At 47.7% G+C, this 22004-nt stretch overlaps 3 protein-coding genes across 5 annotated transcripts in view; 2 read left to right on the forward strand and 1 right to left on the reverse strand.

The window, feature by feature from the left end:
• Positions 1-394: 394 nt before the first annotated feature.
• Positions 395-8652, forward strand: POLR1H (RNA polymerase I subunit H). 3 transcript variants are annotated; one of them, XM_039719563.1, is made up of 4 exons: positions 396-652; positions 4118-4212; positions 6149-6230; positions 6272-6292. In XM_039719563.1, the coding sequence occupies exons 1-3, from the start codon at positions 514-516 to the stop codon at positions 6227-6229; spliced, it is 315 nt and encodes a 104-aa protein (XP_039575497.1). In that variant the 5' UTR covers positions 396-513; the 3' UTR covers position 6230; positions 6272-6292. The 3 variants fall into 3 exon arrangements, with proteins under 3 accessions (XP_039575498.1, XP_039575497.1, XP_039575494.1); XM_039719560.1 differs by lacking the exons at positions 6149-6230; positions 6272-6292 and adding exons at positions 6629-6738; positions 8508-8652 and having other exon boundaries at positions 409-652; XM_039719564.1 differs by lacking the exons at positions 6149-6230; positions 6272-6292 and adding an exon at positions 5307-5743 and having other exon boundaries at positions 395-652.
• A 4915-nt stretch (positions 8653-13567) lies between these two features.
• RPP21 (ribonuclease P/MRP subunit p21) lies at positions 13568-17838 on the forward strand. The gene is made up of 5 exons (XM_039719566.1): positions 13568-14219; positions 14961-15052; positions 16116-16198; positions 17017-17136; positions 17707-17838. Exons 1-5 carry the CDS (start codon positions 14118-14120, stop codon positions 17724-17726), a joined length of 417 nt encoding a protein of 138 aa, XP_039575500.1. The 5' UTR covers positions 13568-14117; the 3' UTR covers positions 17727-17838.
• Positions 17740-22004, reverse strand: part of GNL1 (G protein nucleolar 1 (putative)) — a 7827-nt gene continuing 3562 nt past the window's right edge. The window contains exons 5-9 of the mRNA XM_039719565.1: positions 21744-21944; positions 21013-21191; positions 20191-20335; positions 18960-19100; positions 17740-18014 (exon numbers count right to left, since the gene is read on the reverse strand). Coding sequence (XP_039575499.1) covers positions 17827-18014; positions 18960-19100; positions 20191-20335; positions 21013-21191; positions 21744-21944 — 854 coding nt within the window. The 3' untranslated portion in view covers positions 17740-17826. The remainder of the gene's footprint in view (positions 18015-18959; positions 19101-20190; positions 20336-21012; positions 21192-21743; positions 21945-22004) is intronic.

A 22004-nucleotide genomic window follows, 5' to 3' on the forward strand; every position in this document is an offset into this window, starting at 1 on the left:
TGTTTTGAGGTTATTTTGGGTTATTTTGGGGTGTTTTGAGGTTATTTTGGGTTATTTTGGGGTGTTTTGAGGTTATTTTGGGTTATTTTGGGGTGTTTTGAGGTTATTTTGGGTTATTTTGGGGTGTTTTGAGGTTATTTTGGGTTATTTTGGGGTGTTTTGAGGTTATTTTGGGTTATTTTGGGGTGTTTTGAGGTTATTTTGGGTTATTTTGGGGTGTTTTGAGGTTATTTTGGGTTATTTTGGGGTGTTTTGAGGTTATTTTGGGTTATTTTGGGGTGTTTTGAGGTTATTTTGGGTTATTTTGGGGTGTTTTGAGGTTATTTTGGGTTATTTTGGGGTGTTTTGAGGTTATTTTGGGTTATTTTGGATTTTGTGGGTATTTTGGGGTTATTTTTGGGGTGTTTTGGGGTTATTTTTGGGATTATTTTGGAGGTTATTTGGGTGGGTTTTGGGTTACTTTGGGCTGGTTCTGAGTTCCTTTCTGGGTGTTTTTCCCCAGTTTTCCCCAGGATGGAGCCCCCGGCCCAGCCCCCCTCCTGCTTCCGCTCCCGCCTGGAATTCTGCCCCGAGTGCGGCTCGGTGCTGCCCCGGCCCGGCGCCGCCAGCGCCCTGCCCTGCCCCCGCTGCGGCTTCTGCCTGCTCGCCTCAGGTTTGGGGGCAAAAACACAGAAATATCCAAAAAACCAAAAAAAACCCCGCGAAAATCGATAAATCCTGCCAAAATCTGCAAAAATCCCATTAAATCCCAATAAATCCCATAAAAACCCCAATAAATCCCATAAAAACCCCAATAAATCCCGGCCCCCCAGCGCCCTGCCCTGCCCCCGCTGCGGCTTCTGCCTGCTCGCCTCAGGTTTGGGGAGAAAAACACAGAAATATCCAAAAAACCAAAAAAAACCCCGCGAAAATCGATAAATCCTGCCAAAATCTGCAAAAATCCCATTAAATCCCAATAAATCCCATAAAAACCCCAATAAATCCCATAAAAACCCCAATAAATCCCGGCCCCCCAGCGCCCTGCCCTGCCCCCGCTGCGGCTTCTGCCTGCTCGCCTCAGGTTTGGGGAGAAAAACACAGAAATATCCAAAAAACCAAAAAAAAAAAATCTCCTTGAAATCCCATTAAAATCCCATTAAATCCCATTAAAATCCTATTGAAATCCCATTAAAATCCCATTAAATCCCATTAAAATCCTATTGAAATCCCATTAAAATCTCTATTAAAATCACTACTAAAATCTCATTTAAATTTCCATTAAATCCCATTAAAATCCCATAAAAATCCCTTTAAAATCCCAATAAATCCCTTAAAAATCCCATTAAATTCCCCTTAAAATCCCATTGAAATCCCATTAAAATCTCTATTAAAATCACTACTAAAATCTCTTTTAAATTTCCATTAAATCCCATTAAAATCCCATAAAAATCCCTTTAAAATCCCAATAAATCCCTTAAAAATCCCATTAAATTCCCCTTAAAATCCCATTGAAATCCCATTAAAATCCCTATTAAAATCTCATTACAATTCCCATTAAAATCCCAATAAATCCCACCAAAATCCCATTAAAATCCCAATAAACCCCATTAAATCCTATAAAAATCCCATAAAATCCCATTAAAATCCGTATTGAATTCCCTATTAAAATCTCCTTAAAATTCCCATTAAAATCCAAATAAATTCCATTTAAATCCCCATTAAAATCCTCTTAAAATCCCATTAAATCCCCCTTAAAATCCCCTTAAAATCCCATTAAATCCCCATTAAAATCTCATTAAATCCCCATTAAATCCCCATTAAAATCCCATTAAATCCCCATTAAAATCCCCTTAAAATCCCATTAAATCCCCATTAAATCCCCATTAAATTCCCATTAAAATCCCATTAAATCCCCATTAAATTCCCATTAAAATCCCATTAAATCCCCATTAAATTCCCATTAAAATCTCATTAAATCCCCATTAAATTCCCATTAAAATCCCATTAAATCCCCATTAAATTCCCATTAAAATCTCATTAAATCCCCATTAAATTCCCATTAAAATCTCATTAAATTCCCTTTAAACTCCCCATGAAATCCCACTAAAATCCCATTAAATCCCATTTTTCCCCTAAAATTCCCCTTTGCTTCCCAAAATTCCCTTTTTCCCCCTCCAAAATTCCCTTTTTTCCCGAACTTTCCCGTTTTTCTCCCAAAATTCTCATTTCCCCCTATTTTTCCCTATTATTTCTCCCAAATTTGCCATTTTCCCCCATAAATTTTCTCATTTTTCCCCATTTCCCCCCCAAATTTCCCTGGTTTTCCCCCAGAATTCCCATTTTCCCCATTTTCCCTGGTTTTTCCCCAATCCCATTTTTTCCCCCAAATCCCCTTTTCCACCCATTTTTTCCCAAAATCCCATTTTTCCCCATTTTTTTCCCCAAAATCCCGTTTTTCCCCAAATCCCGTTTTCTCCCCATTTTTTTCCTGTTTTCTCCCTGTGTTTTTCCCCAAATCCCATTTTTTCCCCGTTTTTTCCCCAAATCCCGAGTTTTTTCCTTTTTTTTTCCCATTTTTCCCCCAAATCCCCGTTTTCTCCCCGTTTTTCCCAAAATCCCGTTTATTTCCCCAAATCCCGTTTTTTCCCCATTTTTTCCCTGTTTCCCCCCGTGTTTTTCCAAATTTCCCTGGTTTTCCCCCAGAATTCCCATTTTCCCCATTTTCCCTGGTTTTTCCCAAAATCCCATTTTTCCGGTTTTTTCCCCAATCCCATTTTTTTCCCCCAAATCCCCTTTTCCACCCATTTTTTCCCAAAATCCCATTTTTCCCCATTTTTTCCCCCAAATCCCGTTTTTCCCCAAATCCTGTTTTCTCCCCATTTTTTTCCCCAAAATCCCGTTTTTCCCCAAATCCCGTTTTCTCCCCATTTTTTTCCTGTTTTCTCCCTGTGTTTTTCCCCAAATCCCATTTTTTCCCCGTTTTTTCCCCAAATCCCGAGTTTTTTCCTTTTTTTTCCCATTTTTTCCCCAAATCCCCGTTTTCTCCCCGTTTCTCCCCAAATCCCGTTTATTTCCCCAAATCCCGTTTTTTCCCCATTTTTTCCCTGTTTCCCCCCGTGTTTTTCCCAAAATCCCCGTTTTTTCTCACCAATGTTTTTCCCAAAATCCCGGGTTTTTTCCCCAAATCCCCGTTTCCCCCGATGTTTTTCCCCAAATCCCAGTTTTTCCCTCCAGTTTTTCCCAAAATCCCGGTTTTTTCTCCCCGTTTTTCCCCAAATCCCGTTTTTTCCCCGTTTCCCCCCGTGTTTTTCCCAAAATCCCGTTTTTTTCTCCCAGTTTTTCCCCAAATCCCCGTTTTTTCTCCCCGATGTTTTTCCCAAAATCCCGTTTTTTTTCCCCAAATCCCCTTTTCCCCCGATGTTTTTCCCCAAATCCCAGTTTTTCCCTCCAGTTTTTCCCAAAATCCCGGTTTTTTCTCCCCGTTTTTCCCCAAATCCCGTTTTTTCCCCGTTTCCCCCCGTGTTTTTCCCAAAATCCCGTTTTTTTCTCCCAGTTTTTCCCCAAATCCCCGTTTTTTCTCCCCGATGTTTTTCCCAAAATCCCGTTTTTTTTCCCCAAATCCCCTTTTCCCCCGATGGTTTTCCCCAAATCCCATTTTTTCCCCATTTTCCCCCAAATCCTGTTTTTTCCCCCCATTTTTCCCAAAATCCCTGTTTTTTTCCCCAAATCCCCTTTCCCCCCGGTTTTTCCCCAAATCCCGGTTTTTTCTCCCCAGTTTTTCCCAAAATCCCGGTTTTCCCCCCCATTTTTTCCCCAAACCCCGTTTTTCCCCCCCATTTTTCCCAAAATCCCGTTTTTTTTTCCCCAAATCCCTTTTTCCCCCGATGTTTTTCCCCAAACCCCGTTTTTCCCCCCCATTTTTCCCAAAATCCCTGTTTTTTTCCCCAAATCCCCTTTCCCCCCGGTTTTTCCCAAAATCCCGGTTTTTTTTCCCCAAATCCCGTTTTCCCCCGGTTTTTCCCCAAACCCCGTTTTTCCCAAAATCCCGGTTTTTTTCCCCAAACCCCGTTTCCCCCCCGTTTTTCCCAAAATCGCGCTTTTTCCCGGTTTTTCCCAAAATCGCCGTTTTTCCCCCCAGAGCTGCGGGGCTGCCTCGTGCGGAGCTCGCTGCGCTTCAACGGCCCCGGGGGGGGGAGGGGCGGGAGCGGCCCCGCCCCCCAGGAGGGACCCACGGTGAGGGGGAGGGGCGGGCGGGGCGAGCCCAAAATTCCGGGGAATTTGGGAAAAAAAACCCCCAAAATTTGGGAAAAATTTCCATTAAAAATTTAAAAAATTTTTGGAAAATCCCCCCAAAAATGTGGGAGAAAATTCCCATCAATATAAAAAAATTGGGGAAAATCCCCTAAATTTGAGGGAAAAATAAAAAAAAAAAAAATTGGGGAAAATCCCCCCAAAATTCCCGGGAATTTGGGAAAAACATTCCCCAAAATTTGGGAGAAAATTCCCATTAAAAATGAAAATAACCCCAGGTGCTCCCACGTGGGGATGTGCTTCCACCCGGGACTGTGGGGGTATTTTTAGGGTGAATAAATGGAATTTTAGGGTGAATAAATGGAATTTTTGACACAAATAAATGGAATTTTTGCTGTTTTAGGTGGACAGAACGTGCCCCCGGTGCTCCCACGTGGGGATGTGCTTCCACCCAGGATTCTGGGGGTATTTTTGAGATAAATAAATGGAATTTTTTGTTATTTTTTTGCTGTTTTAGGTGGACAGAGCCTGTCCCAGGTGCTCCCACGTGGGGATGTGCTTCCGCCCGGGACTGTGGGGTGATTTAATGGAATTTTTGAGATAAATAATTATAATTTTTGCTGTTTTAGGTGGACAGAACGTGCCCCCGGTACTCCCACCAGGGGATGTGCTTCCACCCGGGACTGTGGGGTGATTTAATGGAATTTTTGAGATAAATAATTATAATTTTTGCTGTTTTAGGTGGACAGAACGTGCCCCCGGTACTCCCACCAGGGGATGTGCTTCCACCCGGGACTGTGGGGTGATTTAATGGAATTTTTGAGATAAATAATTATAATTTTTGCTGTTTTAGGTGGACAGAACGTGCCCCCGGTACTCCCACCAGGGGATGTGCTTCCACCCGGGACTGTGGGGTGATTTAATGGATTTTTAGGGTGAATAAATTGAATTTTGGTTATTTCAGGTGGACAGAACGTGCCCCCGGTGCTCCCACGCGGGGATGTGGTTCCACACGGGACTGTGGGGTGATTTAATGGAATTTTTGAGATAAATAAATTAAATTTTGGGTATTTCAGGTGGACAGAACGTGCCCCCGGTGCTCCCACCAGGGGATGTGCTTCCACCCGGGATTCTGGGGTGAATAAATGGATTTTTAGGGGTATTTTTGAGATAAATAATTATAATTTTTGCTGTTTTAGGTTGACAGAACCTGCCCCAGGTGCTCCCACCAGGGGATGTGCTTCCATACGGGACTGTGGGGGTATTTTTGAGATAAATAAATTGAATTTTGGGTTATTTTTTTGCTGTTTCAGGTGGACAGAGCCTGTCCCAGGTGCTCCCACCAGGGGATGTGGTTCCGCAGGGGATTGTGGGGTGATGTAATGGAATTTTAGGGATATTTTTAGGGTAAATAATTATAATTTTTGCTATTTCAGGTGGACAGAGCCTGTCCCAGGTGCTCCCACGCGGGGATGTGGTTCCACCCGGGACTGTGGGGTGATTTAATGGAATTTTAGGGTGAATAAATTGAATTTTGGGTTATTTTTTTGCTATTTCAGGTGGACAGAGCCTGTCCCAGATGCTCCCACGCGGGGATGTGGTTCCGCACGGGATTGTGGGGTGATGTAATGGATTTCTGGGGATATTTTTGATACAAATAAATGGAATTTTTGGTTATTTCAGGTGGACAGAACGTGCCCCAGATGTTCCCACGTGGGGATGTGGTTCCGCCCGGGACTGTGGGGTGATGTAATGGAATTTTAGGGATATTTTTAGGGTAAATAATTATAATTTTGGTTATTTCAGGTGGACAGAGCCTGTCCCAGGTGCTCCCACCAGGGGATGTGGTTCCACACGGGACTGTGGGGGTATTTAATAGATTTTTAGATATAAATAAATTAAATTTTGGTTATTTCAGGTGGACAGAGCCTGCCCCCGGTGCTCCCACGTGGGGATGTGCTTCCACCCGGGACTGTGGGGTGATGTAATGGATTTTTAGGGTGAATAAATGGAATTTGTGGTTATTTTTTTGCTGTTTCAGGTGGACAGAACGTGCCCCCGGTGCTCCCACGTGGGGATGTGCTTCCACCCGGGACTGTGGGGTGATTTAATGGATTTTTAGGGTGAATAAATTGAATTTTGGTTATTTCAGGTGGACAGAACGTGCCCCCGGTGCTCCCACGCGGGGATGTGGTTCCGCAGGGGACTGTGGGGTGATTTAATGGATTTTTAGGGGTACTTTTGAGATAAATAAATTAAATTTTGGTTATTTCAGGTGGACAGAGCCTGTCCCAGGTGCTCCCACGTGGGGATGTGGTTCCGCAGGGGACTGTGGGGTGATTTAATGGATTTTTAGGGGTACTTTTGAGATAAATAAATTAAATTTTGGTTATTTCAGGTGGACAGAGCCTGCCCCAGGTGCTCCCACCAGGGGATGTGGTTCCGCACGCGGCAGATGCGCTCGGCCGACGAGGGCCAGACGGTTTTCTACACCTGCCCCCGCTGCAGGTCAGGCCACGCACCCCAAACACCCCGAAACCACCCCGAAAGCACCCCAAAAACACCCCGAAAGCACCCCGAAATAACCCCAAAAACACCCCGAAACCACCCCGAAATAACCCCAAAAACACCCTGAAACCACCCCGAAACAACCCCAAAACCACACCCCGAAAGCACCCCAAAAACACCCCAAAATAATCATTGAAATAACCCCAAAACCACCCTGAAACCACCCCAAAAACACCCCGAAAGCACCCCAAAAACACCCCGAAACCACCCCGAAATAACCCCAAAAACACCCTGAAACCACCCCGAAACAACCCCAAAACCACCCTGAAATAATCATTGAAATAACCCCAAAATAATCCCTGAAATAACCCCAAAACCACCCCAAAACCACCCCAAAAACACCCCGAAACACCCCCAAATACACCCCGAAATAATCCCAAAACCACCCCAAAACCACCCTGAAATAATCATTGAAATAACCCCAAAACCACCCCGAAACCACCCCGAAATAACCCCAAAAACAGCCTGAAACCACCCCGAAATAACCCCAAAAACACCCCGAAATAATCCCTGAAATAATCATTGAAATAACCCCAAAACCACCCTGAAACCACCCCAAAAACACCCCGAAAGCACCCCAAAAACACCCCAAAATAATCATTGAAATAACCCCAAAACCACCCTGAAACCACCCCAAAACCACCCCGAAAGCACCCCGAAATAATCCCTGAAATAAACACAAAATATCCCTAAACCCACCACAAAATATCCCCAAAATAAACCAAAAATGTCCCCAAAACAACCCCGAAATAATCCCCGAAACAGCCCCAAAACCCCTCAAAATATCCCCAAAATAATCTCTAAAACAACCCAAAAATAACTCCAAAATAGCCCAAAATAAATGGAAAATATCCCCAAAAGAACCCCAAAACATCCCAAAATAATCCCTAAAAACACCCCAAAATAACTCCAAAAATAAACCCAAAATAAATCCAAAATATCCCCAAAATATCCCTAAAAATACCCCAAAAACCCCCAAAAAATCCCTGAAATAATCCAAAATAATCCCAAAACCACCCTGAAATAAACCCCAAATATCCCCAAAATAAACCCCAAAATAACTCCAAAAATACCCCAAAATAAACCCAAAATATCCCATGAAAGAATCCCCAAAATATCCCAAAATTTCCCCAAAACAGCCCAAAATAAACCCCAAAATAACTCCAAAAATACCCCAAAATAAACCCAAAATATCCCCAAAATCAGCCCAAAAAAATCCCTAAAATACCCCAAAACAATCCCCAAAACACCCTGAAGTAAACCCAAAATAACCCCAAAATATCTCGGAAAAAATCCCCAAAATAACCCAAAATAAACCCAGAATATCCCATGAAAGAATCCCCAAAATTTCCCCAAAACAGCCCCAAAATTCACCCCAAATAAACCCCAAAAAAACCCCAAAAAATCCCTGAAATAATCCCAAAACCACCCTGAAATAAACCCCAAATATCCCCAAAATAAACCCCAAAATAACTCCAAAAATACCCCAAAATAAACCCAAAATATCCCATGAAAGAATCCCCAAAATATCCCAAAATTTCCCCAAAACAGCCCCAAAATTCACCCCAAATAAACCCCAAAAAACCCCAAATATTCCCCAAAAATATCCCAAAAATTCCCCAAATTAACCCAAAAAATGCCCCAAAATTCCCCCAAAATCCCAAATTCCCCCAAATCCCGAATTTCCTGACCCCTCCCTTTTCCCGCAGGTTCCAGGAGAAGGAAGATTCCTGAAATTCCCAAGTTTGGAGAAGATTTTTGGGATTTTTGGGGAATTTTCTTTGGGATTTTTGGGATTTTTTGGGGGGAATTTTGAGATTTTTTTTGTGGAATTTTTGGGTCCGTTTTTGGAATTTTTTGTGGATTTTTTTCGGACTTTTTTTCATTTTTGGCGATTTCCGGGACCGTTCCTGTCACAGTCAGGGAAATAAAAGCGACCCCCCCCCAAATTTTGGGCAGAATTTTGGAATTTTTTGGACTTTTTTTGCTTTTCAGGACCCTTTGCACCCCCGCCATCGCCCCCTGACTAAACTTGTCCCCTCCGCCTCTCCGTACCTACCCACAATCCCCTCTGCGCACCCCGGAAGCGCCTGCGCAGGGGGAGCGGATTCGCTGCCGCACCCACCGGAAGCGGCGCCGCGCACCGGAAGTGGGGGCGGCCTCGGGCGCCGCACCGGGGGCGGCGGCGAGAGCGGCCCGGCCCTTCCCAGTTCCGCCCCCGCCCCATCCCAGCAGCGGGGCCGTCCCCTCCCAGCAGCGGGGACCCCCCCGCGGCCATGGCCGAGACCGCGGAGAGCGGCGGCGGCTGCGGCACCGCCACCGTCACCGAGAGCGGAACGGCGGAACCGGTACCGGGGCGGGGGGGGCGGCATGGCAGGGGGGACCGGGGCTGGGGCTGGGGGACTGGAGTTGGGGGTTTTGGGGCTGGAAACGCCGGGAGCGGAGTCCCAAAATTCGGGAGCTCAAGGGTTAAAATTCGGGAGATTTTGGGTTAAAATTCAGGAGTTTGAGGGTTAAAATTGTGGGATTTTAATCCCAAAATTCGGGAGTTTAAGGGTTAAAATTCGGGAAATTTTGGGTTAAAATTCAGGAGGTTTTGGGTTAAAATTCCAGGATTTTAGTCCCAAAATTCGGGAGTTCAAGGGTTAAAATTCTGGGGTTTTAGTCCCAAAATTCGGGAGTTCAAGGGTTAAAATTCTGGGATTTTAATCCCGAAATTCGGGAGCTCAAGGGTTAAAATTCGAGAGATTTTGGGTTAAAATTCAGTAGTTTGAAGGTTAAAATTTCAGGGTTTTAGTCCCAAAATTCGGGAGTGTAAGGGTTAAAATTCAGGAGATTTTGGATTAGAATTCCAAAATTTTGGTGCCAAAATTCGGGAGTTTAAGGGTTAAAATTCGTGAATTTTTTTTGGGTTACAATTTGGGAGATTTTGGGTTAAAATTTCAGGGTTTTTGTCCCAAACTTCTGGAGTTTTAGGGTTAAAATTCGGGAGATTTTGGGTTAAAATTCAGGAGTTTGAGGGTTAAAATTGTGGGATTTTAATCCCAAAATTCGGGAGTTTAAGGGTTAAAATTCGGGAAATTTTGGGTTAAAATTCAGGAGGTTTTGGGTTAAAATTCCAGGATTTTAGTCCCAAAATTCGGGAGTTCAAGGGTTAAAATTCTGGGGTTTTAGTCCCAAAATTCGGGAGTTCAAGGGTTAAAATTTTGGGGTTTTAGTCCCAAAATTCGGGAGTTCAGGGGTTAAAATTCTGGGATTTTAATCCCGAAATTCGGGAGCTCAAGGGTTAAAATTCGAGAGATTTTGGGTTAAAATTCAGTAGTTTGAAGGTTAAAATTTCAGGGTTTTAGTCCCAAAATTCGGGAGTGTAAGGGTTAAAATTCAGGAGATTTTGGATTAGAATTCCAAAATTTTGGTGCCAAAATTCGGGAGTTTAAGGGTTAAAATTCGTGAATTTTTTTTGGGTTACAATTTGGGAGATTTTGGGTTAAAATTTCAGGGTTTTTGTCCCAAAATTTGGGAGTTTAAGGGTTAAAATTCGTGAATTTTTTTTGGGTTACAATTTGGGAGATTTTGGGTTAAAATTTCAGGGTTTTTGTCCCAAACTTCTGGAGTTTTAGGGTTAAAATTCGGGAGATTTTGGGTTAAAATTCCAGGGTTTTAGTCCCAAAATTTGGGAGTTTAAGGGTTAAAATTTCAGGGTTTTAGGGCCAAATTCGGGAGTTTAAGGGTTAAAATTTTGGAGTTTTAGTCCCAAAATTTGGGAGCTTAAGGGTTAAAATTTGTGAATTTTACTTTTTGGGTTAAAATTTCAGTGCTTTAGTCCCAAAAATTCTGAAATTTTAACGTTAAAATTTCAGGGGGTTTGGGCCCAAATTTTTGAGTTTTAGGTTTAAAATTTCAGGGATTTTAGGGTTAAAACTTTGGGGATTTGTCGCCAAAATTCCGAGGGTTTGGTGCCAAAATTTGGGGCTTTTTGGGTTAAAATTTCAGGGTTTTGGTTCCAAAATTCTGGAGTTTAAGGGTCAAAATTTGGGAGTTTTTGGGTTAAAATTTCGAGGGTTTAGGACCAAAATTTGGGGATTTTAGAGCAGAAAATTTCAGAATTTTACTCCCAAAATTCTGTGGTTTCAGTCCCAAAATTCGGGAGTTTTTGGGTTAAAATTTCAGGGTTTAGGACCAAAATTCCGGGGATTTGGTGCCAAAATTTTGGGGCTTTAGGGTTAAAATTCTTGGGGGTTTTGCCCCCAAATTTTCAGAATTTTAGTGGCAAAATTCCAAGTTTTGGTGCCAAAATCTCGGGACTTTCAGCCCCAAAATTCCAGAGTTTTAACACTGAAAATTCCAGTATTTAAACCCAAAAATTCTAAGTTTTTGCTCCCAAAATTCCAGAGTTTTAACCCAAAAATTCCAAGATTTTTTGCTCCCAAATTCTGGAGTTTTATCCCTGAAATTCCTGAATTTTGCCCCAAAAATTCCCGAATTTTCAGGCCAAAATCCCAGGGGTTTTGCCCCAAAATCCCGGATTTTTTAGCCCCAAAATTTCCGAAATTTTTGTTCCCAAAATCTGGAGTTTTACCCCCAAAATCCCAGAGTTTTAACCCAAAAATTCCAGGATTTTTTTACCCCAAAATTCCAAGATTTTTGCTCCGAAATTCTGGAGTTTTACCCCCAAAATCCCAGAGTTTTAACCCAAAAATTCCAGGATTTTTTTACCCCAAAATTCCAAGATTTTTGCTCCGAAATTCTGGAGTTTTACCCCCAAAATCCCAGAGTTTTTATCCTCAAATTTCCTGCAATTTTACCCCAAAATCCCGGAATTTTACCCCAAAATCCCGGAATTTTACCCCAAAACTCCCGACTTTGCATCCCAAAATTCCAGGGGTTTTACCCCAAAATCCCAGAATTTTACCCCAAAATCCCGGAATTTTCCAGCCCCAAAATTTCCCCCGAAATTTAAAATTTAAAATTTTCAATTTTTTCACTGCCTGGGGTTGAAGCCGGGACCCCCCCCCCCACAAAAAAAAAAAAAAAAAAAAAAAAAAACCCCCAAAAAAAAAAAAAANCAAATCTCACCTGCACCTGGCGGCTCGGCGCCGTCCCGCGGTGTCCCCTCCCGTGTCCCCTCTGTCACCCCCCTGTCCCCAGCTCTGTCCCCTCCATCCCTCCCGTGTCCCGATGTCCCCAAAAAACCCAAAATCACCCCAAAAAAACCCCAAATCCCCAAAGCTCACCTGCACCTGGCGGCTCGGCGCGCTCTCCTGATTGTCCCCGCGGTGTCACCTCCCGTGTCACCTTTGTCCCCTCCCGTGTCCCCTTCTGTGTCCCCCCTGTCCCCGCTGTCCCCTCCATCCCCGCGCATCTCCGTGTCCCCAAAACCACCAAAAACCCCCAAAATCCCCAAAGCTCACCTGCACCTCCCGGCTCGGCTCCGTCTCCGGACTGTCCCCGCGGTGTCACCGCCCGTGTCACCTCCGGTGTCCCCTCCCGTGTCCCCTCTGTCACCCCCTGTCCCCCGCCGTGTCTCCCGCGCATCCCCGTGTCCCAAAAACCCTCAAAACCCCACAATCACCCCCCAAAAATCCCAAAAAAACGCACAAAAAATCCCCAAAATTTGAAATTTTGGGGTCGTTTCCCCCTCCCCTCCCCCACCCCCGGGTTTGGGGTGGCGCCGATTTGTCCCCAAATTGTCCCCAAAAATTCAGCCCCTCCCCCACCCCCGGATTCGGGGGGGGGGTCCGGAAGTGCCCAAATCCCACCTGGACACCCCCAAAAAATCCCTAAAATTGCCCAATTTTTTTTTTTTCCCCCAAATTCTCTTCAAATTCACCCCAAAAATTCCCGCAGAAATCCCCAAATTTTCCCCCCAAAAATCTTCAATTCCCCCCCAAAAATCCTCAAATTTCCCAAAAAAAATCCTCAAATTTCCCCAAAAATCCCCAATCCCCCCCGCCAAAAAATCCCCAAATCCCCCCCAAAAATTAAAAGAAAATAATCCCCAAATTTCCCCCCAAAATCCTCAAATTTCCCCAAAAATCCCCAATCCCCCCCGCCAAAAAATCCCCAAATCCCCCCCAAAAATTAAAAGAAAATAATCCCCAAATTTCCCCCCAAAATCCTCAAATTTCCCCAAAAATCCCCAATCCCCCCCGCCAAAAAATCCCCAAATCCCCCCCAAAAATTAAAAGAAAATAATCCCCAAATTTCCCCCCAAAATCCTCAAATTTCCTCTCCAAAAATCCTCAAAACCTCCCAAAAAAAACCCCAAAATCCCCACATTTTCCCGGCACCTCCTGGCTCAGCGCTGTCCCCTCCTCTGTCCCCTCCTGTCCCGATGTCCCCAAACCCCAAATCTCCCCCCAAAAAACCCCAAAAACCAAAACAAACCCAAAAATCCCCAAACCTCACGTGCACCTCCCGTGTCCTCGCTGTCCCCGCGGTGTCACCTTTGTCCCCTCCCGTGTCCCCCCCGTCCCCAGCTCTGTCCCCTCCATCCCTCCCGGGGGGGACAGCGGGGACAGGAGGGGACAGGAGAGATGGGACAGAGCCGGGACAGAGGCGGGAGAGGAGGGGACAGGGGCGGGGACACAGGAAGGGACAGGGGTGGCACCCTGAGCACAAAGGGTGGCACCCTGAGGACAGGGGTGGCACCGCGGGGCGGGGACAGGAGCGACACAAACACGGGCACGGGGCAGGACACGAGGGTGACACGGGGGTGACACGGGAGTGACACGGGAGTGACACGGAGGGACACGGGAATGTCGGGGCGGGGACAGGAGGGGACACGGGGGTGACGCGGGGACATCGGAATCTGGAATTTGGGGACACGGAGGGACATCGGAATTTGGGGACGCGGGGGTGGCACCGGAATTTGGGAGTGGGGACAGGGGGGGACAGAGGGACACGGGATTTGGGGACAGAGGGACACGGGATTTGGGGACAGAGGGACACGGGATTTGGGGACAAGTCGGGAATTTCTTGGGGAATTTTTTGGGAATTTTTTGGGAATTTTGGGGACAGGAGGGGACGAAGGACAGGAGGGGCCGCGGGAATTCGGGGACAACCTGGGAATTTGGGGATAATTTGGGAATAATTTGAGAATAATTTACGATTTTGGGATAATTTGGAAAAAATTGGGGAAATTTGGGTAAATTTGGCATAATTTTGAACAATTCGGGAAAATTTGGGGATCTGGGGACAAATTCCCCACCCGGGGTCCCCAAATGGGGGGAGGGGACCCCAAAAAGGTCCCCAAAACGGCCCCGGAAGTGACGTAACGCCACAACGAGGCCACGCCCACCCCGCTGAGGCGCTGACCAATGAGGAGCCTCGGCCACGCCCACAAGGGGCGGGGCCAGGGGAAGATGGCGGCGCCCGTGAAGGATCGGGAGGCGCTGCAGAGGCTGAACTTCCTGTTCCAGGTGCGGGTTTGGGGCGAATTTGGGGGATTTTGGCAAATTTTGGGGATTTTTGAGAGAATTTTGGGGGAATTTTGGAAGAATTTTGGGAGAATTTTGGGGATTTTGGGGCTCCCCGGGGCTGGGGGGTTTTGGGGAGGGGTCTGCGCCCCAAAAATCCCCCAAAACTCCCCCAAAATTCCCAAAATCCCCCCAAAATCCCCCTAAAAAACCCCAAACCCCTCGAAAAATTTCCCCCAAGCCCCCTCAAAAATTCTCCAAAAATCCCCTAAAATTCCCCCAAAATCCTACAAAACCCCCCCAAAATTCGCTCAAAACCACCCAAAAAAACCCCCAAAACTCCCCGAAAAATCCCCCAAAAAAAGCCAAAATCCCAAAAAATGCCCCCGAAAAATCTCCCAAAAAATCTCCAAAAACCCCTAAAAAAACCCCCAAAAATCCCCTAAGCCCCCCAAAATCACTCAAAAAAACCCCCAAAAAACCCCAAAAAACCTCTAATAAACCCCCAAAAACCCACCCAAAATCCCCCAAAGCTTCCTTAAAAATTCCCAAAAAATCCCAAAATCCAAAAAACATCCCCAAATCCCCCAAAAAATCTCCCAAAAAATCTCCAAGAACCCCTAAAAAATCCCCCAAAAATCCCCTAAAACTGCCCTAAAATTAAAATCCCAAAAAAATCCCCAAAATCCCCCAAGCCCCAGATTTTCCCAAAAGCCCCGAATTTCCCCCAAATTCCCCCCGCAGGCGGCTCACTGGTGCCTGCCCCTGTGCCCGGGGCTGTCGCGGTTCCTGCTGCGCACCCAGCGGGCGGCGGCGCGGCGCCTCGTGCTGCGGATGTGAGTCTGGGGCAAAACCCGGCGATTTTGGGCAAACTGGGGGCGTTTGAGACATTTTGGGGGATTTTGGGGGTTGGGGGGAAAATTTTGAGGGGTTTTTAGGGGGGGTTGGGGGGGTTTGAGGGGATTTTGGAGAGGTTTCGTGGTGGTTTTGGGGGGATTTTGGGAATTTTGGGGGATTTGGGGGGGATTTTCTGGGATTTGGGGTTTTCTGGGTGTGATTTTGAGTTATTTCAGGATTATTTTGGATTCGTTTTGGCTATTTTGGGTGATTTTGGGGTAATTTTGGTGTATTTTAGGTTATTTTGAGGTGATTCCAGGATGGTTCTGGGTTATTTTTGGGGTTTTTTTGGGGCGATTTTGGTTTATTTTATGTTGATTTTGGGTATTTGAGGATGGTCCTGGGTTATTTTGTGCTGAGTTTGGAATATTTTGTGTAATTTTGTGTAATTTTGTGGTGATTTTGGGGCATTTCAGGATGACTCATATTTACTTTGTGCTGATTTTGGGATATTTAGTGTGATTTTGTGCTGATTTTGGGATATTTCAGGACGATTCCAGGTTAATTTGTGCTGGTTTTGGGATATTTTGTGTAATTTTCTGCTGATTTTGGAATATTCCAGGATGATTCTGGGTTATTTTGTGCTGATTTTGGGATATTCCAGGACGATTTTGGTATATTTTGGGTTATTTTAAGTTGATTCTGGGTTATTTCAGGACGACTCATGTTTATTTTGTGCTGGTTTTGGGATATTTTGTGTAATTTTGTGTAATTTTGTGCTGATTTTGGGGTATTTATTGGGGACTCTGGGTTATTTTTCTGGGTAATTTTGTGCTGATTTGGGTACATTTCAGGACGATTTTGGTATATTTTGGGTTATTTTAAGTTGATTTTGGGGTATTCCAGGACAATTCAGGTTTATTTTGTGCTGGTTTTGGGATATTTTGTGTAATTTTGTGTAATTTCGTGCTGATTTTGGGGTATTCCAGGACAATTCAGGTTTATTTTGTGCTGATTTTGGGGTATTTTGTGTAATTTTGTGCACTTTTGGTTTCCCCCCAGGGCGCCCTCGGTGAAGCGCCGCCTGTGCCGCGGCTGCTGCTCCCTGCAGGCGCCGGGGGAGGGGAGCAGCGCCCGCCTGCGGGGTGGGATTTGGGCATTTTGGGGAAATTTGGGAAATTTGGGGATTTTGGGGAATTCTGGGGGGATATTGGGGGCATTGGGAGGGATTTTGGGGCATTTGGGGGGATTTTTGAGGAGATTTTGGGGTATTTGTGGGGGTTTTGGGGGGGTTTGATGCAGTTTTTGGGGGATTTTGGGGAGATTTTTGGGATTGTTTGGGAGAGTTTGGGAGGATTTAGGGAGATTTTGGGGTTTTGGGGGCATTTGGGGGGATTTTTGAGGAGATTTTGGGGTATTTGTGGGGGTTTTGGGGGCATTTTGGGGTTTTTTTAGGGCATTTTGGGGGATTTTGGGAGGATTTTTAGGATTTTGGGTTTTTTGGGGGGGAATTTGAGGGGATTTTGGGATTTTTTTTGATTTTTTTTTTATTCCTGGGAGGTTTCGGGGGGATTTTGGGGGGGGGTTGGGTGATTTGGGGGAATTTGAGGGGATTTTGGGGGGAATTTTGGGGAGATTTGGGGATTACATGATTTTTCCAGAATTTGGGGATTTATTGGGGAATTTGGGGGCATTTTGTGATTTTTTGGGGAATTTCGTGGGTGGTTTGGGGAAGATTTGGGGAAATTTTGGGGGAGATTTGGTGATTTTTGCATGACTTTGTCAGATTTTGGGGAAATTTGGGGAGACTTTTTGGGATTTGGGGGATTGTGGTGATTTTTGGGGGGATTTTGGAGGAATTTGGAGAAGTTTGGGGATTTTTGGGGGGATTTTGGGGGTTTTTGGGCGTTTTCCGAGGCTCGTGGGCGTGTCCTTTGGTGCCCCCGCCCCTGCCCCGCCCCAGGGCGTGGCCAGCCCCGCCTGGTCCTGCGCTGCCTCCGCTGCGGCCGCGGGCGGCGCTTCCTGTGCCCGCCCCGGCCACGCCCGCCCCGGCCACGCCCACCCGCGCAGGACACGCCCACAGGTCAGAGGGGGCGGGGCGTGGAGGGGAAAGGGGCGTGGTCAGCTCTAAATATGGAAATGTGGGCGTGGCTTTCAGGGTGGGACTTAAAGACGGGTGGGCCAAGTCCAAATATGGTAAAGGTGGGTGTGGCCAAGTCCATATAAGGGAATGTGGGAGGGAGCAACCCAAATAAGGAAATGTGGGTGGGGCAAACCCCAGAATAAAAATGTGGGTGGGGCAAAGTCCAAGTAAGGAAATGTGGGCGGGGCAAAGCCCAAATAAGGAAATGTGGGTGGTGAAAAGCCCAAGTAAGGAAATGTGGGCGGGGCAGAGCCAAAATAATGAAGTGTGGGTGGGGCACAAACCCAAATAAGGAAATGTGGGTGGGGCAAAGCACAAAATAAAGATGTGGGTGGGGCAACATCCATATAAGGGAATGTTGGTATGATGATACCCAAATAAGGAAATGTGGGTGGGGAAAGAACACAAATAAAGGATTGTGGGTGGGGCAAAGCCCAAATAAGGGGATGTGGGTGGAGCAAAGTCCATATAAGGAAAAGGGCGTGGCCTAACAATGCCCTCGCCCCGCAGGCCCCGCCCCCGCGCTCTGACCGGCCAATCAGCTCTGCAGAAATAAACCCTTTATTCCATATATGGTCATGCGAGGATCCGCGCGCTCTGATTGGCTCCTCCCCCGGGAGGGGGCGTGGCTCAGCACTCGTCCTCCCCCAGCAGCGCGAAGGGGTTGTGGGCGGGGCTGGGAGGGGGCGTGGCCTGCTCGGGCTCCGCCCCCTCGTCGTCCTCGGAGCTGGAGGCGGCCCCGGGCGGGGGAGGGGCGCAGGCCCCGCCCCCTGTCATGGCCGCCAGGGCCGCGGTGTCGGGGTGGAGCTCCCAGTGCTCTGGGGGAGGGGCGGGGCGGGGTCAGGGCGGGCTCAGGGGGCGGGGCCAACCCGGGAGGGGCCCAGACCCCCAAAAAACCCCCAAAAACACGACCCGAAACCCCCCAAATTCACCCCAAAATCCCCAAATTTGGAGCTTTTTGGGTACCAAAACTCCCCAAAATCCCCCCAAAACCCAATTTTGGGGTTTTTTATGTCCCAAATCCTCAATTTTGGGGTTTTTTGGGTCCCAAATCCCCAGTTTTGGAGTTTTTTGGGTACCAAAACTCCGCAAAATCCCCCCAAAACCCAATTTTGGGGTTTTTTGGGTCCCAAATCCCCAGTTTTGGAGTTTTTTGGGTACCAAAACTGCCCCAAATCCCCCCAAAATTTGCCAAAACCCCCAAATCACCGATTTTGAGGTTTTTTGGGCACTAAATCCATCCCAAATGTCGCCATTTTCGGGTGTTTTTGGTATAACACCCCAAATTTTGGGGGCTTTTGAATCCTAAATCCCCAATTTTTGATATATTTGGGTCCCAAATCCTCAATTTTGGGTATTTTTGGTCTTTTGGGTACTAAATCCTTGCAAAACCCCCCAATTTTGAGGGGATTTTTTAGGTATAAAATCTCCAATTTTGGGGTTTTTTGTATCCCAAATCCCCCCAGAACTGCTCCAAATCCCCGATTTTGGATATTTTTGAGTCCCAAATCCCCGATTTTGGATATTTTTGAGTCCCAAATCCCCGATTTTGGATATTTTTGGGTCCCTAATCCCCAATTTTGGATGTTTTTGGTACCTTTTTGCTGTGAATACCCCGGGGGTGTCAGACACAGCCTGAGCCTGCCCTCGGCTGCCAGCCTGAGCAGCCCCAAACTGCCCCAGAACTGCCCCAGAACTGCCCCAAATCCCCGATTTTGGGTATTTTTGTACCCCAAATCCCCGATTTTGGATGTTTTTGGTACCTTTTTGCTCTGTGTAGCCCGGGGGTGTCATGCAGAGCCTGAGCCTGCCCTCGGCTGCCAGCCTGAGCAGCCCGTTGGCCGCCCTGGCCACGTCGTTGCGCGCCGCCCGCGCCGTCTTGTAGCCTCTCTTCTCTGCCCAGGCTGGGGAAACACGGCCAAAAGTGTCAGAAAATGGCAGGGGAAAGGTCCCAAAAATAGCCCAAAAATACCCCAAGAAATGTCAGAAAAAAGCAAAGTCCCAAAAATACCCCAAAAATATCCCAAGAAATGCCAGAAAATGGCAGGGAAACAGCACAAAACCATCCCAAAAATACCCCAAAAAATGTCACAGAATGGCAGAGGAAACAGCACAAAAACCAGCCAAAAATGTCAGAAAATGGCAGGGGAAAAGTCCCAAAAATAGCCCAAAATGTCAGAAAATGGCAGGGGAAAGGTCCCAAAAATAGCCCAAAAATACCCCAAGAAATGTCAGAAAATGGCAAAGTCCCAAAAATACCCCAAAAATATCCCAAGAAATGCCAAGGAAAAGTCCCAAAAATACCCCAAAAAAGGTCAGAAAATGGCAGGGAAAGGTCCCAAAAAATACTCCAAAAATATCCCAAAAAATGTCAGAAAATGGCAGGAGAAACAGCCCAAAAAACTCAGCAAAAACACCCAGAAAATGTCCTAAAATGGCAGGGGAAAACCACCAAAAATTAGGGGAAAACATCCCAAAAAAATCAGGGAAAAAACCCCCAAAATACCCAAAACCACCTCAAAACCATCCCAAAAATTCAGAGGAAAAAAACCCGAAAATCAGGGGAAAACATCCCAAAAAAATCAGGGAAAAAACCCCCAAAATACCCAAAACCACCTCAAAACCATCCCAAAAATTCAGAGGAAAAAAACCCGAAAATCAGGGGAAAACATCCCAAAAAAATCAGGGAAAAAACCCAAAAATTAGGGGAAAAAATCCCTAAAAATCAGGGAAAAAACCCCCAAAAATCAGGGGAAACCCCTTGAATATCCGCAAATATTCCCCAATAAACCCCAAACATTCCTAAATTTTAAATTCCCCAAATATTCCTGAACAATTCCCATAAAAAATCCGAAATATTCTCGAATAAATTTGAAATATTCCCAAATATTCTCCTCAGAAATGCCCCAAAAATTCCCCGAACCCCAAACGCCCAAATTCCACCAAATTCCCCCCAAATCCCGGCAGGTCCCGGCAGGTCCCGGCAGGTCGCACCTTCGCAGAGCTCCCAGGCCGTCCAGCCGGGGCCGCTGGGGGGGCGCAGCTGCAGCAGGGGGGGCAGGGCCAGGCGGGACCCCAGGAAGCCCACGGCCGAGTAGGGGTCCTGCAGCTGCGAGATGGGGTACACCCCTGCCAGGACCTGGGAGAGAAACACAATGAGGTTAAATAACGGGGTACACCCCTGCCAGGACCTGAAACAGGAGAGACAATGGGGTACAGCCCTGCCAGGACCTGTGAACAACAATGGGATTGGGGTACACCCCTGCCAGGACCTGTGAGAGAGAATGGGATTAAACAGTGGGGTACAGCCCTGCCAGGACTTGGGGGGAGAGAGACAATGGGGTACAGCCCTGCCAGGACCTGTGAACAACAATGGGATTAGGGTACAGCCCTGCCAGGACCTGGGAGAGAAAATGGGATTAAACAGTGGGGTACAGCCCTGCCAGGACCTGTGGGAACAGAGAGAATGGGATTAAATAACGGGGTACAGCCCTGCCAGGACCTGCGGTGAATACGGCATTGAGAATACACCTGGGGAGGGGGGCTCAGCTCTCACCTGGCGGGGCTGGGGTCTCACCTGGCAGGGCTGGGGCGGGGCTGGGCTCTCACCTGGGCGGGTTTGGGGCACACCTGGCGGGGTTCAGCTCTCACCTGGCGGGGTTGGAGTCTCACCTGGGCGGGTTTATCTCTCAGCTGGCGGGTTTGGGTCTCACCTGGCGGGGCTGGGGTCTCACCTGGCGGGGCTGGGTCTCACCTGGCGGGGCTGGGGTCTCACCTGGCGGGTTTGGGTCTCACCTGGCGGGGCTGGGGTCTCACCTGGAGCTCGGGCGGGGCTCTCGAGGGGAAGACGAGCCCCGGGCAGTCGCAGAGGCGCACGCTGCCCGTCAGGAAGTGCGTCTGGAAGTAGCGCGTGCGGCCGGGGCAGCGCGACACGGCCACGGCGCCGCGGCCCAGCAGCGCGTTCAGCACCGACGACTTGCCCGCGTTCGGCAGCCCTGGGCGGGGCCACGCTCGCGTCAGACACGCCCACCGGGCACAGAGACACGCCCACCCGGGGTACAAAGCCACACCCACCTGGGACACATCCACTGTGAGCCACGCCCACCTAAACCACACCCACAGTGAGCCACACCGTGAGCCACGCCTACCTAAACCACACCCACTGCGAGCCACGCCCACCTAAACCACACCCACTGTGAGCCACGCCTACCTAAAACCACGCCCACCTAAACCACACCCACTGTGAGCTGCCCCCACCCAGGGTACAAAGCCACACCCACCTGGGACACACCCCCTGTGAGCCACGCCCATCTAAATCACCCCCCCTGTGAGCCACGCCCATCTAAATCACACCCCCTGTGAGCCACGCCCATCTAAAACCACACCCACACTGACCACACCCCTTGACTCCACCCACCAACCACACCCACTGATCACACCTCATTACCACCCCAGTGACCACACCCACAGTGACCACACCCTCAGTGACCACACCCTCAGTGACCACGCCCACCCAATGGCCCCGCCCCCGTGGCCCCGCCCCTCACCCACGCAGCCCAGGGTCAGCACGCCGTGCCGGTAGCGCTCCCACTGCCGGGGCCGGGCCACGCCCCCCGGCCCCGCCCCCTGCTCCTCCTCCTCTTCGTCCCTGCCCAGGGGCTCCTCCTCCTCCTCATCCTCATCATCCTCCTCATCCTCGGGGCGCTGCTCCGCCCGCTCCAGCCGCGCCCGCCAGCTGCTGAGATCCACTGGGGACAGCGGGGTGAGACTGGGGGCACTGGGAGGGAGTGGGGGGACTGGGGGGACTG

The sequence above is a fragment of the Passer montanus genome, unplaced genomic scaffold (genome assembly GCF_014805655.1).
Source record: "Passer montanus isolate IOZ18808 unplaced genomic scaffold, ASM1480565v1 scaffold416, whole genome shotgun sequence".
Classification (NCBI taxonomy): Eukaryota; Metazoa; Chordata; class Aves; order Passeriformes; family Passeridae; genus Passer; species Passer montanus.